At 39.2% G+C, this 13,809-nt stretch overlaps 1 protein-coding gene across 3 annotated transcripts in view; it reads right to left on the minus strand.

Moving 5' to 3' along the window:
• Positions 1–13,809, minus strand: part of LLGL2 (LLGL scribble cell polarity complex component 2) — a 76,110-nt gene that overhangs the window by 24,274 nt on the left and 38,027 nt on the right. For 2 of the 3 annotated variants that reach the window (XM_089536223.1, XM_089536232.1), the window contains exons 4-10: positions 12,833–12,929; positions 8,863–8,981; positions 8,179–8,337; positions 6,587–6,749; positions 4,663–4,795; positions 3,924–3,978; positions 2,489–2,643 (exon numbers count right to left, since the gene is read on the minus strand). In XM_089536223.1, the coding sequence (XP_089392349.1) occupies positions 2,489–2,643; positions 3,924–3,978; positions 4,663–4,795; positions 6,587–6,749; positions 8,179–8,337; positions 8,863–8,981; positions 12,833–12,929 (881 nt within the window). The remainder of the gene's footprint in view (positions 1–2,488; positions 2,644–3,923; positions 3,979–4,662; positions 4,796–6,586; positions 6,750–8,178; positions 8,338–8,862; positions 8,982–12,832; positions 12,930–13,809) is intronic. The other variant, XM_089536240.1, reaches the window with a different exon arrangement.

Genomic DNA, 13,809 nt, shown 5'->3' on the forward strand with positions numbered 1-13,809 from the left:
TTGAGATCGACTCAAGGGCAGTTACCAACAACAACAAAACAGTTGAAAGAAGCATAGCTAAAAAATACTGAATACAGAAGTTTAAAAAAATCATTACACTGATAAAATTAAAATTAAATTTAAATCAGATTAAAAACCTATTATTATTATTATTATTATTATTATTATTATTATTATTGATCCTAAATGTATTTTAAGACCAGTCATGGATACAATTGTGTAAAAGGAACCCAGCAACTGCCTACTTATTTCTAGACTGTCTCTGAAAATATTCTTCATTTGAAAGCTCCCCTCTAAAATTTGCTTCATGTGCAACCATATCTGCATTTGTAGTTTTATCACACCATATGTTATAAAATGTGAAAAGATAAAGAACTGGGCAGCAAGGTTTACATAATCTGTAGTTTTCTGACTAGAAAGATTTCCTAAGATTACATATCATTTTTAATACAAACACTTAAATCTCTCTTTAATCAGGTGACTTTTCATCTTTATAAAGCAATTACTGATAGTGCCATGCTCTGGCTTGCAAACAAAGATTCTGAAGACTCCAGTGTCATTATCTACTGAATACACTGTGATCCCCTATAGGACTGGAATTCTTTTAAAATTACTCCTGCACATAAATATAGCTACACATGATATGGATGATAGAGCAACCGAGTAAGCTCCATGTAGGCCTTTATTTATATTACCAGGGTAGGAGAAATGGAGTTTTCACCCTTAATCTCATGTCCCACCCTATGCTAACAGGAACATATTTAGAACATACATACCACATAAACAAAATCTTTTACAAGACCTTAAGCACAAAATACTTCCCAACAGTATGTTGTTAGTAGAGCAGTCTTGGCTGAACGATTGTGTATTAATTTAGAAAGTACAAAGCAGAAATATGGAGCAGCTGTTTTGTACAGAAACAAAGCAAACACCACACAAGCATCTCACACTATTTAAGAATAGTGGATGTGTGTGTGTTGTGTGCCTTCAAGTTGTTTCCAACTTATGGTAACCCTAAAGTGACCCTATCATGGGGTTTTCTTGGCTAGATTTATTCTGAGGAGGTTTGTCACTGGCATCACCTGAGGCTGAGAGCATATGACCTGCCCAAAGTCAGGTAGTGGGTTTCATGGCCAAGTGGGAGTAGCATCGGCATACAAAAACGTGCCGTTTTCCCTTTCAAATTCCTTTGAAGAAGAAAGGAGGAAAGACAGATGCACCATTTTGAGAAAGAAAGGGAAAATGGGAAATTACACACACTGTTCATAAACAACATAATACAAGGTGTTTTTGTACACACATACCCATCAATCATTGCACAATGTATTTTGACCCTGCAACCCAAGTGGTCAGAACATGGGCATTTAAGCAAAAAAAAAAAAAAAAAAGAAGAAGAAGAAGAAGAAGAAGAAGAAGAAGAAGAAGAAGAGCTTTCCAACACCCAAAGTGCAATTACATAAGCATTACTCATTAATGTAATTGGATTTGGGAGACAGCGAGTGACCCACTCTCACACTCTGCTGAACAAACCAAGTAGCATGTGAGGTGAGCTGAGACAGATTCCCATTAGGCTTAGGTAGTCAGCTACAGGGAAGCTAGCCTGCCACAGAAACCTCAGATGACTGCTGAACAACTTCCTGGACTAAGCATGCAAGAGCTACAGCTTCCTTCTTCAGTTCCTGTTTGACTGTTATGTACATGGCCAGTGCTATCAACTGATCAACTCTGTTAAATAAACTCAGTGTTCCCTGTCATTCCCAGGAGGCCTCCAAATGGCACCCAGGGAAAGTGAGCAAAAGAGATCTCAACTGCTGACAGACTCCTGTGCTCATATTTCCCCCTGTGCACAAAAAAATAACAGAGTTTACTGTTCCTCTTGTCTCGCAGCAGCTGAAGACAAAACAAGAATGGGGCAAGAAAGATAAAAGTTCAGGGTTTTGTACAGAGCTGCGTCGTCTAAACAAAAATATGCATTCAAGTTAAGCCATCTTGCAACTTGGCATCCACAGGATGAATACATTGGCCTTCTTCAACTTTTATCAGCATACAAGAGCTAACACTCCCAGTATAGGAGTACAAAGCTAGTCTTCTTCTCACTAGCAACTGTTTTGTTTATAACACTAAATGTTCCAGACAGTAATTAGGGACAGCACTGCTAATGAAGTTATGAAGAGACTTTAAGCAATATGAAATGGTCTTGTTTTGATGGAAGGTTTCAACTAGAGTTTCACGTTATGGTTGCCATTCAGCTTTTCCATATTTATATGAAAACATTTTATGCTTTTACCCATAGAAGTTGGATCCTGTGAATGCAAAATTCTTTTCCACTAGTGCATACAAATCTACTAGCATGCAAATTAGTATTCTGCCACAAACCTGAAACTTGGCATTAATAATTTTCACATTTGGCATTTAAATTATGAGCAACATTCCCAATGTGCACCCAAGAGTTAATGCAGTCAATTCCAGTTCCTGAGACCTTACATACCTGCAAATGGATCTGCAGTGGCAATGACAAAGAAATCTATCACCCGTGATGTGAAGTCAAAGGCTGTTTGCCTATTGCCATAAACAACTGAAATGCTATGCCGGTCACCGTAACTTGCCCGTGGCATCCCTCCTTGAAATATAATGTATGGAAGCCTAAAAAAAAAAATTCAAGGAAACGATTCAGGGGACAGTACTAAATGCTTGGGGTTGGTCACTAAGCTAAGGGACTGCGGGATGATGCAGATTTCCTTCTTTACTGGTGGGGGGCTTCCTAGTCTGGGAGCAGAACATTCAACCTCTCCCAATGAAATTGCCCATGGTTTTCTGCAGACAGAGAGGACAGAGTATGGTTTTCTATGGGAAGCTATTGATCTGTAGGATCCCAAGTGTACCCATTCCTTAAATAGTACTTTAAATAGGTCCAGCTGTGAAACTTAAGATAATTATTTTCCTGTCCTATATATTCAATGAGAGAGGGATTTTTTGTTTTGTTTTGTTTAAGTATCATCTCACCATTCTTGACCTTGTCACTGTGAGCTAGAAAGGCTTTAGATGCAACAGATACAGATTTCTCTACCAAGGCAAATATGATAGGACTATTCTGCCCAATACTTTTTTCTCAACTTAAAACTTAAAGGATAGCTTTTAAGTTTTAAAGCACCTCATTGCTAAAAGCAAGACCAACAATTCTATAATCATTTTCTTTCTTTAGGCAATAAGCATTCTAATGGCAATCTACAACATCTGAGCCTTTAGAATTGACTCTTAAAAGTCTCTAGCCATCAAATAAACATATAACTAGGCAACACCATTTTTTAAAGGTGTAATCAGATGGGATCATGATTCCCAGGACTTCCTGCCCATTAATTAACAAGCCAAAGGACTTTCTTCATATGCCACTTCCTGCTTTCAAAGCCAGAGAAATCAGAGACAAGCTTTATGATGGCATACAAACTATAGAATTCCTCCACTCAGCATGATCATTTGCCATCATTTCTATTATCCTTTTGGTGCCTAGAGAAATCTCTTGTGTTTTTAAGACCCTTTTATTCAGGATGTGTGCTGTTTCTTTAGCTATTATTTTGCTGTTTTTTATTTGGTGTCTTTAGGGATATTTCATTTTGATGTAAAGTTTCATTTCCTTCTATTTATTTAGAAACCACTTTGGGAGGGAGATTGTGATAAAAGATGGGATTATAAATCAACATTTCTGAATGGATCAAAAAGAGACACAGCAATGCCTAAGCTTCCCATCACTTTGCTGAGCAGTCTGATGGGGTTGCTGTAAAGTTCAAGTTATTAAGAAGCCAGGGAATCCAGGCAGCATGACAGTTGGCTGGAGATTTTTTAGCAAGCAGCAGTGCTTCTTACCAAAAGGTTAGTCTAGAAGCTCTGAAAATGAGCAGCTTTGTATTACCCACCAAAGTACCTACCCATTCTTTGTCGTTTGCCAGTAAATCTTGGAGATAGCCTTGCATGGAAAAGGACCTAGATAGGCAAATTTGTAAAGAAGACATATTTCAAGTGCATGCTTATTTTAATGGAGAATCACATAACACTGTTTGGTTTTTACTGATGAATGTGAGATAGTGAAGAAAATAATCTTTAATTTTCTCATCTATGGAAACTGGAAACTATCACCGCTTTACCAGGATGTTATTCATCAAATGCCACTAGTCTGCTGCATCCTTTCAGAGGACTATTCAGATTTTAAATGAGGCCAAACACACTATACACTGCCATATACTGACCATATATGGGCACACTAGTATGCCCACACAGTATATTGCCTGTCAGAAACAATTTGCTTGCTTTTCATATCTTTAGGATGGCATGTGTACAGAATATTCAGCCTCATATTGGACCTCTGGTTATCACAAGTGGGCAGAATTTCCTTTGTGATTCCAAAGATTATACAGACTCACTCTGAAGAACTTCCTGACAGTAATGCTGTTCAACAGTGGAACACACTCCCTCAGAGAGTGGTGGAGACTCCTTCTTTGGAGGTTTTTAAACAGAGGCTGGATGGCCATTTGTTGGGAGTGCTTTAATTGTGGCTTCCTGCATGGCAGAATAGGGTTGAACTGGATGGCTCTTGTGGTTCAACTCTATGATTTTATGAATGTGTGTCAAATCACATACAATATGGAGGCCAGCCACTTGCATACTGACCATAAGGCACTTTGCTTTCTAGAGGCTCAGGCTGCCTGTCATCATTTGAAACCGGCCACTGGGTATAACTCCCGTCATTATGGCAGCTGATGATCTGATGGCCATTCCTCTGCCAGAAGAGGTTTTCCAGTTGCTAGGAAAAAGCAGCAACAAAGTCCAAGGTAAGCAAATATTTTGGTCCATTAAGAAGGAACCCCACACCAAAAGCTGGCAGAACAGAACTGATTGCTTCATTTTTTAAAATGCTAGCTTTTCTTTTATCTGAAATCCTTATCAAAGGATCTTGGAAGCCTGGAACTTATTAAAATGCTTATTTGGATTGTCTCAATCACAGATGACTACTCTGTCTGGCCTACAGAACTAACAGAAGAATGCTGACTCAGGTCTGTTTCTTTCTCCTAAGATACTGTAAGTCTGAACTGTTGATAAATTTAGTCTAGGATATTTAAAATGTGCATTTGGTGGTGTCCCCTTGCATATAAATCAGCTGCAGGGTGCCCTTTACCCTATTCTGCCCTACTGCCAAAAAACAAGGACAAATGTCTGTATAGGGTTTGGCCCATAAAAGCTTATGCCACTAGTTCTCAAACTCTATGGCAGGATGACCCCCCCCCCCCGGAGGGGCGTAAATTACTCAAGGGAGGTGCAAGACTTGAGAGATCCCCTCTTCTTCCCTCACTTCCCAAACCTTTTCTGTCCTGGAAGGGAAGAGAAAGGCAAGGGGGGTGCTTGGAACCTTTGCTTGAGGGAGGAGAAAGGAAGCTATTTCCTTATAAAATGCTAAAATATGAATACACATGAATGTGTCATTAAAAATGTGCACACTAAACAAAGTATTTTTATTCATATACTACCTTGAGTGGGGTGTGCAACATCCTCATGTAGATGCAAAGGGGCTCACAAGGATAAAAAGTTTGGGAACAACTGGCTTATGCCATAATAAATCTGTTAGTGTTTAAGCAGACAAAAGAGGTTGCTGTTATGCCCAGCAAGAACTGTGTGCAACCAACTAGTCACAGCATTCAGTGTTCTGAAACCCAACAGGAAGGGTCATGCAAAGGTGTCAGACAATTGGGGGGGGGGGGGAAGGAGTGTTAGTCCTCATGGCTGTATGGGAATAAAAACAAAGCAAGAACAGGTGCAGTAGTATCTGATGGCGTATCTTTGTATCTTTGAGCTATAGTCTCTCTTTCCCTAGTAGCTCTGCAGACTCACTTTCCTTCATTAATCTCAAACTACGATGTTCCCACTCCATGACTGTAATCTTTGTCTGAAGTATTCAAATATGCAGTTTAATATAGAATTGCTTTCTCTCTTTTTTAAAAAAATCTTTCGGAAATGGTGGCACTCAGGAGGGAGATTACTCACTGCTATGGACACAACTGTACTTTAAGAACTGAAAATACAAAGCTGAGGGGCTATAGCTACATGTATGGAAACCTGTGAAATCTGTCTTCATTTCACAGGTCTGCACACATGGTATATTTTCTTCTTTTTTTAAAAAAGGCCTTAGAATGAGATTCTGAATTGATAAGCTGCACTGGGGAAAGTATTAGACACTCATCTTCCTCCACTTCCTCTATGGCCTTTTCTCCTTCTTCCAAAAAGTATGACAGGACTCTATAACTGTACGGAATACATAACACAAGGCAAATCTGCTGACTTCCCTGATTTGTTTTCCCACTGAGAATTCTATGTACTTTGCTGGATATTCTAGTGATTCAGGGATTCCTCCCCTTCACCTTAGTCCAATCTCTAGAGTCTAGAACAGTAGTCCCCAAACCGTGCCCTTTAAGAGATTTTGGACTTCAGCTCCCAGATGCCTCAGCCATGTTGACCAATAGTCTGGGATTCTGGGAGCTGAAGTCCAGAATCCGTTAAAGAGCGCAGTTTGGGGACCACTGGTCTAGAATGTATCAAGTACCTGACTGCCAAGGAAATGATGTGTTGCTTTGTTATTTATCAAGTCCCAGAGAACGATGAGACCTCTGCTGTATCCGATTAAGATATGGTTGGGGTTCCGGGGATGTTCCCGTAAGGCTTCTATTAATTCAAGTGACCGTCTGTTTCGATAATCTTCTGGTATGCTGCAAGGAAAGGCCAAATAAATTAATTAATAAATGACATAAAAATTAAACATACATTAAAAAAATAATAAACTCCACATCAGCACTAGATGATGTTAATATGAGCTAAAGAATAAAGAAAAATATGGAAGGATACAGTTGCTAAAATTGTGTGAAGGACCTGTCTCTTTGACCAGATAATACAGACATCCTAATTACAGGTCTTGCCGTTACCAGCCTGCAATCCATTACACAACCATGTGGTTCCCACTGCCATCCTTCCACAAATGCCACTATAGCTCTGGTGGTAATCTGTGATGGCACCTTCACTCAAAAGTGGAGTATTCCCAAATGCACTCATATCAAGGGTGGGGAACCTGTGATTTTCTAATGATGCAGAGCTTCAATTCCCATCAGCACTAGCCAACATAGCCAGTGACCAAGAATGATAAGAAGATGCATAACATTCATTGGGCAGAAGTCCCAGACCCATTTTATATCTCTGCTAATATGCAGGATCCACATGCTGAATCTGTTACAAAACAGTAACTCCAATTCACTATGGTGTAGGTGACCTTGGACAAGTCATACTCTCTCAGCTTCAGAGGAAGGCAAAGGCAAACCCACTCTGAGCAAACTTGCCACAAAAAACAAAACAAAAACACACAATAGGCTTATTTATTTGTTTGTTTATTCATTTATACCCCGCCCTTCAGCCCTGCCTTAGGGTCTCCATAAGTCAGAAAAAAATTGAAGACAAAACAACAACAACAAAATGTGTGTGTGTTTCAAAAAGATGGAAGAATCATACCTTAATTGCCAACATTGCTATAACTACAAAAAAGTATTTTAAATGATTAAAATGGGAAAATTAAATAGTGAACAGGTTTACACATAAACAGGTCCTTAAACCCAAGAGTGACATTTGTTTTATTTCCACTCACAAAATCCAGAATTATGACCCCGCAGAGTCCTGTGCATGGCAGACACCCAGGATAAGTGAACATCTTCATCCACACAGACTGACCAGCATAAGAGACTGGAATTAAGAACCCACTGTGTGGCCAGAGCCACATGCAACAAGAATGAGTTCCAGTTAACTACACAGAAGGATACTTTCAATCCTTTAATAGAGCAGTTCAGAGCAGCCTTGGAGATAGAAACAGTATTACTACTTTAGATTAAAGAGCCAAACAACCCGAAGAGAAATCCAATAACTGCACTGCTTGAGAGTCTCCTGGTAGAATCTCTACTCTCAACTCTGCTTCAGTTCTGGAGAAGGAAGACTTCATGATTACAGGATTTACTTTTTAAAAAACACTAAGATTCTGCAAACCACCAAGGGATCTTCCTGTTCTATCTTCTACCCACCATGCTTTTAGTTTATGCATTTAGCACCACAACCCAGAGGCCTTGCTTACGTAGCCTAATTCCAATTGTCTTTGTTTACCGTTGGAGCACAACCTCAGGACTGATGGTCTGGTCTTCTAGCACTCTGAAGGATGGGATCTCCACCACAAAGACACTGCCACTCTCAGTGCCGAGGTACAGAAGTTCTTGCGAGGAATGTGCGAGGACTGCAGTCACCTGGGTAGCACTTGGTGGAGAACTGTACAAGGAGGAGGAAGGAAACATACATCCTGAAAAGTTTAATGTGGGAGATCCATTTTCTTCACAAAACTCATACATTACTATATGAAGCACATACCGGAACTAAGAACTCTTTCCTTTAGAGACTGAAGACCTAAAATTCAAGTTGTAAGTTCTCATTCCAAAATTCCCAAGGGGAGAAAGAAAGGGTGATGTGGCAGAAATTTGTCATTAACACATCATCCAGGTGCACAAAAGGTGGAATATAATCCTCTTACAACTCACAGAATCGGTTAAAATGGGTTAAAAGCAAGGCTAGAGAACCTGCAAGTCTCTCAGACATTGGATTGTAATTGCCAGAAGTCCCTGCCATCATTAAGAATTGCTGGTACTTCATAATCCCTCTGGCTGCATATTCCCTAGGCCTGGTTTCCAGACAAACGAACATGAATGTTACACAGGAAAACAGGGACGAGAAATATTTGGCTCTCCAAATGCTTTGCCATGCAACTCCTAGAAGCCTGACTTAGCATATTCCAATTACCCAGGGGGTCCTCGGAGTGTGAAGTGCCTTTCCTCCTGTAGCTCAGATGCACTGTTATTGGACTGCTTCAGGGTCCATAAGTGCAAACTGTTGTCATCCAGCAGCGTCACTAAACGGCACTAAAAATTTAAAAAATGAAAAAAGCAGTCTTTAGTGCAGTACTGTATTAAGTGTAGTAACATTTCAAGAGCTGTACTGTTGAGTAATTATCACAATATAAGGCCAATCAAAAATGAATTCCCAAACAGAATGGGATAAAATTAAACAAATGAAAACTGTTAAGATTTCAGTAAAAGGTTAAGAGGTTAGCTCAAAAGAGTACCACAAAAGAGCTTTCATAACTCCTATTAAGCAGACATTCCCTTAACATCTCAATGCAGCAAGTAGACAACCAACCTTTGAGGTTCCTTCCCCTCAACCCCAACTCTTCTATGTGATTTTTAAAAGAATCGTTATCTTAACTTATGTTTTAATATAAGTATTATTTAATTATATTTTAATGTTTGTAATTAATGTTTTAGCTTTATCTTTTTAAATTACTGTAAGTCATCTTGAATCCCATTTTGGGAGAAAGGCAGGATAAAAATCCCAGAAAGAAAGAATGAATGAAAGAAAGAAAGAAAGAAAGAAAGAAAGGAGGAAGGGAGGGAGGGATTTGGAGGTCTGAAAGCTTGCACAGATTCTTCTGCCTTCCCATTTTGCCAAGCAAAGATATTACTACAAGATGGACTTTAGAATCTGTCTTATGGCCAATATGCATTCAAAAAGCAATATGTAGCAAGATTTTATAGCACCTTTGAGACTAACTGAAAGAACGAAGTTGGCAGCATGAGATTTTATAGACTTAAGTGTACTTCCTCTGATGCATCTGGTGGAGTGGAAAGCCAGGGACAGACCTATATATGCCATTAGTGTGTGAGAAGGGCATATATAGGTCTGTCCCTGTTTTTTCCCTCCACCAAATGCTTCTGAGGAAGTAGACTTAAGTCTATGAAAGCTCATGCTGCCAACTTCTTTCAGTTAGTCTCAAAGGTGCTACAAAATCTCTCTACATACTGATTCTAAAGACTAACACGGCAATATCTTTGAATTCTACCACAATCAAAAAGCAATAGGCAGACTGTAGGAAGAGAGACATAGCTGGACTAGGAGAGGAGGGTTCAAATCCCACAGAGTGATCTCAGCCATAGAGGAAGGCAATGGCAAACCTCCTCTAAATAAACCTCATCAAGAAAACCTATGATAAGGTTACCCTATGCTGGAGTCGAGGTGGAAGGCACATAACAACTTATAACTTCCTATAGAATGGGCAAAGTATTTACTGAAGAAACAGAGCAGCAAGCCTGCAATCAGTGTTTGAAGTGACATATATCAAAGCTGAATCAAAGCATCAAAACATGCAAAAAGCTTTCCAAAGCCTGCAATTTGGATTCTGACAAAGAATAAACCTCAAAACCTGTCTCTCACAAAAACACATCTGAATTCAAATGTAAAATCAACTGTATGTTTTTGTCTATTCGGGAGGTGTTTCAAAATTGGTTAAACAAATAAACTAATACAGTATATACCAAGACAGCTGTCAGATATATCAAGTGGCGAATGCTGCTGCAAAACCAGATTTAGATTTAGATGTTCTAACAAATATCCTCTGAACATTCAGCAAACATTTGATATCAAAATTTGTACAGGGCAACTAGCAAATTAATTCCAGCTCTAATGAATACTGAAAAGGGACTTGCTTATGCAAATCAAGTGAACCTGAATATATTTAATTGCTTGTTCATGTTAAAAATATGCCTCATTGCAGTGCAGAAGTTCACCCAGCATCCCACTTCACCTTTACCAGCCATTATGTTTTTGTCTTCTGCTAAGGTGCTATATTTGGAAACGCTTCCAGTTCCTCTTTATTTAAGCCACTTCTCTTTCCTAAACCTGCTCTAGCAAAGCCTTTTCTAAACTGCCATAGCACAAACCTCTAAATGACATGATTCACACATATCACACTATTATCAACCCAGCCTAGTCAGATTGTATTTCCTTCTACATAATCCATTTCACACAAGTGAGTGAATTAAGCAAAGACTTGGTCATTTCAGGGTTCTTCATAGTGCCTCACTTAATATAATAACTGAACAGTTAAAAGGTCTCACTCAGTTGTCTGTTAAATCCCACTGCTTGTGACCCAAAGAGAAGCCTATCTTTTCTGAAATACTGGTTTTATACTTGTGAATTTAACTTGGCTCATAATTTTAATTCATTATCATTTCAGCAAAAGAGACTTCTCCACCCTGTTTGGAAGTACGTGGTGTATTCTGATACTCTCCCTCTCACCTTACATTTTTTACATCTGACTTCATTCTAAAAGGAGTGGTGCCCCAGAATATTTGTTACAAGCCCAACCATTCTACCTGTTGAACCACACCTAGCAGAAGAGGCAACATTTCCCATGGGTATTTCAACACTTTATAGTCACTCCCTGTTTCTAACATTTTCTCCATGTGATCCCAATAAAAAATGAGGCTTCATCCCTAACAAAGGGGAGTGCTAAAATGGGCTCAGAATACCAAGAGAAAATGCATAAATGGTATTACTATCTACTCGAATGTCATAAGATCAATAATGAAGTGTCAAAGCCAAGCTGGAGACATTGCAGCAAAATAGGTGATTGGAATCACATGTGGCTAACTTGTCCAAAAATATATAGATTCTAGGATGGGCAAGTCAAATGCTGGGCTAAAACATTAACTTCAGATGGGTACTATTATTACTATATTTAAAACTGTGAAATGGAAAGCTTGCCACATAAAGATCATGTAGCACTTATTATAAGTGCTGCAACACTATAAATAGCTAAAGCATGGAAAACATTAGAAAATCTTTTGGTACAAAAGTTTTGATGTGCTGTACAAGTCAAGGTTTGTATAAGGTTTAATACATTTTAAATGCATAATTGTTTTAACTGTTTACATTATTTGTTTTTTAAATTTCATATTTATACTTTTTAAATGCTTCTGTTTTAAATTTGTTGTTAGCCACCTTGAGTCTCTATACTGGGAGACAGGCAGGATATAAGTAAAATAGTAATAATAATAGGCAGCCTGTCCAACAGGGTACTTGCTACTTTTTTAAAAGCAGTAATAAAAAAATTCTATAAGCTGTGCCAAATTTGAAAGGCAAGCAGGTTACATTAGCTACAGCAAAAGCATGTAAGACCTGTGGCATTTTAAGAAAATCACATAAAATGCTGCATGAGCTCAAACTCTAGTCTAAAAAGGGATATGAAAAAATGGCTCCATTAGTCTTAGGCATCATAGGACTGTGAAGTCAAAGACTTTCATGGCCGGCATCCATATTTTTTTGTGAGTTTTCGGGCTACATGGCATCTGCTGGCGAAACGTCAGGAAGAAATTCTTCTAGAACATGGCCACATAGCCCAAAAAACCATCATAGGACTGTGTCTAGTTCATGAAGAGTAGTTTGCAGGTTCCAGCTGAGGTTCCACCACTTCACTTTTATTCCAAGGTTGGTGTAAGAGGAAGGTGATAGCCATCTGGACTTACATTTAGGTTACTGGCTCCAATATAAATAGCATTAAGAGGGAACACAGCAGCGGATTTGGCCAAGGATCTGGCTACCTAAGCATCTGAGCAAGCTCATGAAACTGAAATCCACTCCCTCAGCAGGAATCAGCTATAGTTGAGAGCCTTCTCAACAAGCCAGGAACTTTCCTATCATCTAACATACATGAGATAGAGGACACAGAAAAGTACTGAGCAACAAGTCACTTTAGTGTTAAATGGAAAAGGCATAAACAGCTTTTTTTCTTGTTCACTGACACATCATCATAGTATTTACTGTGTTTAACATCCTGGTAGTCTAGTGGCAAAGTCCAAGTCAGCCAATAAAATGCATACAAATGTCTCTTGGTTATTGGGAACATATCTGAAAATGAAATATAGAATGTAGGTACCTGAATTCTACTCACCTGGCCAGGAATGAAATGTATTTGCATAACAGTGTTGGTCTCTTCATGTAAGCCCATGAACTCTACCCCTGGAGCTCCATAGCTGAATGGCTGATTGAGGTCAATAGTATTTAAGAGAATGCTGGGCTCTGTTTTGTCTTGTTTGTTTATGGCAAATTATGCTAGAAAAATTGAGATTTCTCCCTGTATTGCAACTAGAATTAGATTGACATCACCTTCAGTCATTGTTCACAGCGCCTGTAACTAAAGAGGACATTTACCACTCCTTGCAAAGGGTGTGCTGCAGAGGTAAATGCAGCAATGGACCCCCACCCACCCATCCCGATTTATACTAGCAGATAAGGAGGTTGTTTGGAAATCCTTTGTGAAATGTAGTAGCAGACAGTTTTACTGCCCACACGTCTACCTGGTCTGCATTTAAATACTTGGAGAGCATGCTTTCCCCACCTCCACGTGCTTATGCAGCAGTTCAGAAGTTGGCAAGATAAGGTGGTGGAAGCCTATGTATTCTCAGAAAGGCTTCCCAATGCTGCAACTCCTGTTTGATCCATAACCCAGGAGACAGATACCTCACTCTTGATATGGAAGAGACTTTCTGAAGGAAAACTTTGCTGGAAGGAGCCACTGCACTGGACAGGATTCAGGCTTTCTTTTCCAGAGATGGAACAATAATTCAACCTCTCCCTACCCATCACCTCCATGCTTTGCTGGCTCACTGCCGTGGGAATCAGAACTATATTGATGTGTATGCTATTCTGTGGCCTAGATAAAAGAAAGACATCTTTGAAGTACACTTCCCCCACCCCCTCTCTATCCAGTAGTTTAGGGTTATTAACACAGCAAAGCCAAAGATTTATTTATGACTCAAAATTCAGACAGCATACGTTGGACTGTACTAAAAATGAATCCTTCCTCTGTGTCAGGATATTTAAAACAGACTTGGAATGCAGCTGATAAAGCTT

Source organism: Sceloporus occidentalis, unplaced genomic scaffold (genome assembly GCF_023333645.1).
Source record: "Sceloporus occidentalis isolate IW3139 unplaced genomic scaffold, rSceOcc1.0.p SCAF_1, whole genome shotgun sequence".
Taxonomy (NCBI): domain Eukaryota; kingdom Metazoa; phylum Chordata; class Lepidosauria; order Squamata; family Phrynosomatidae; genus Sceloporus; species Sceloporus occidentalis.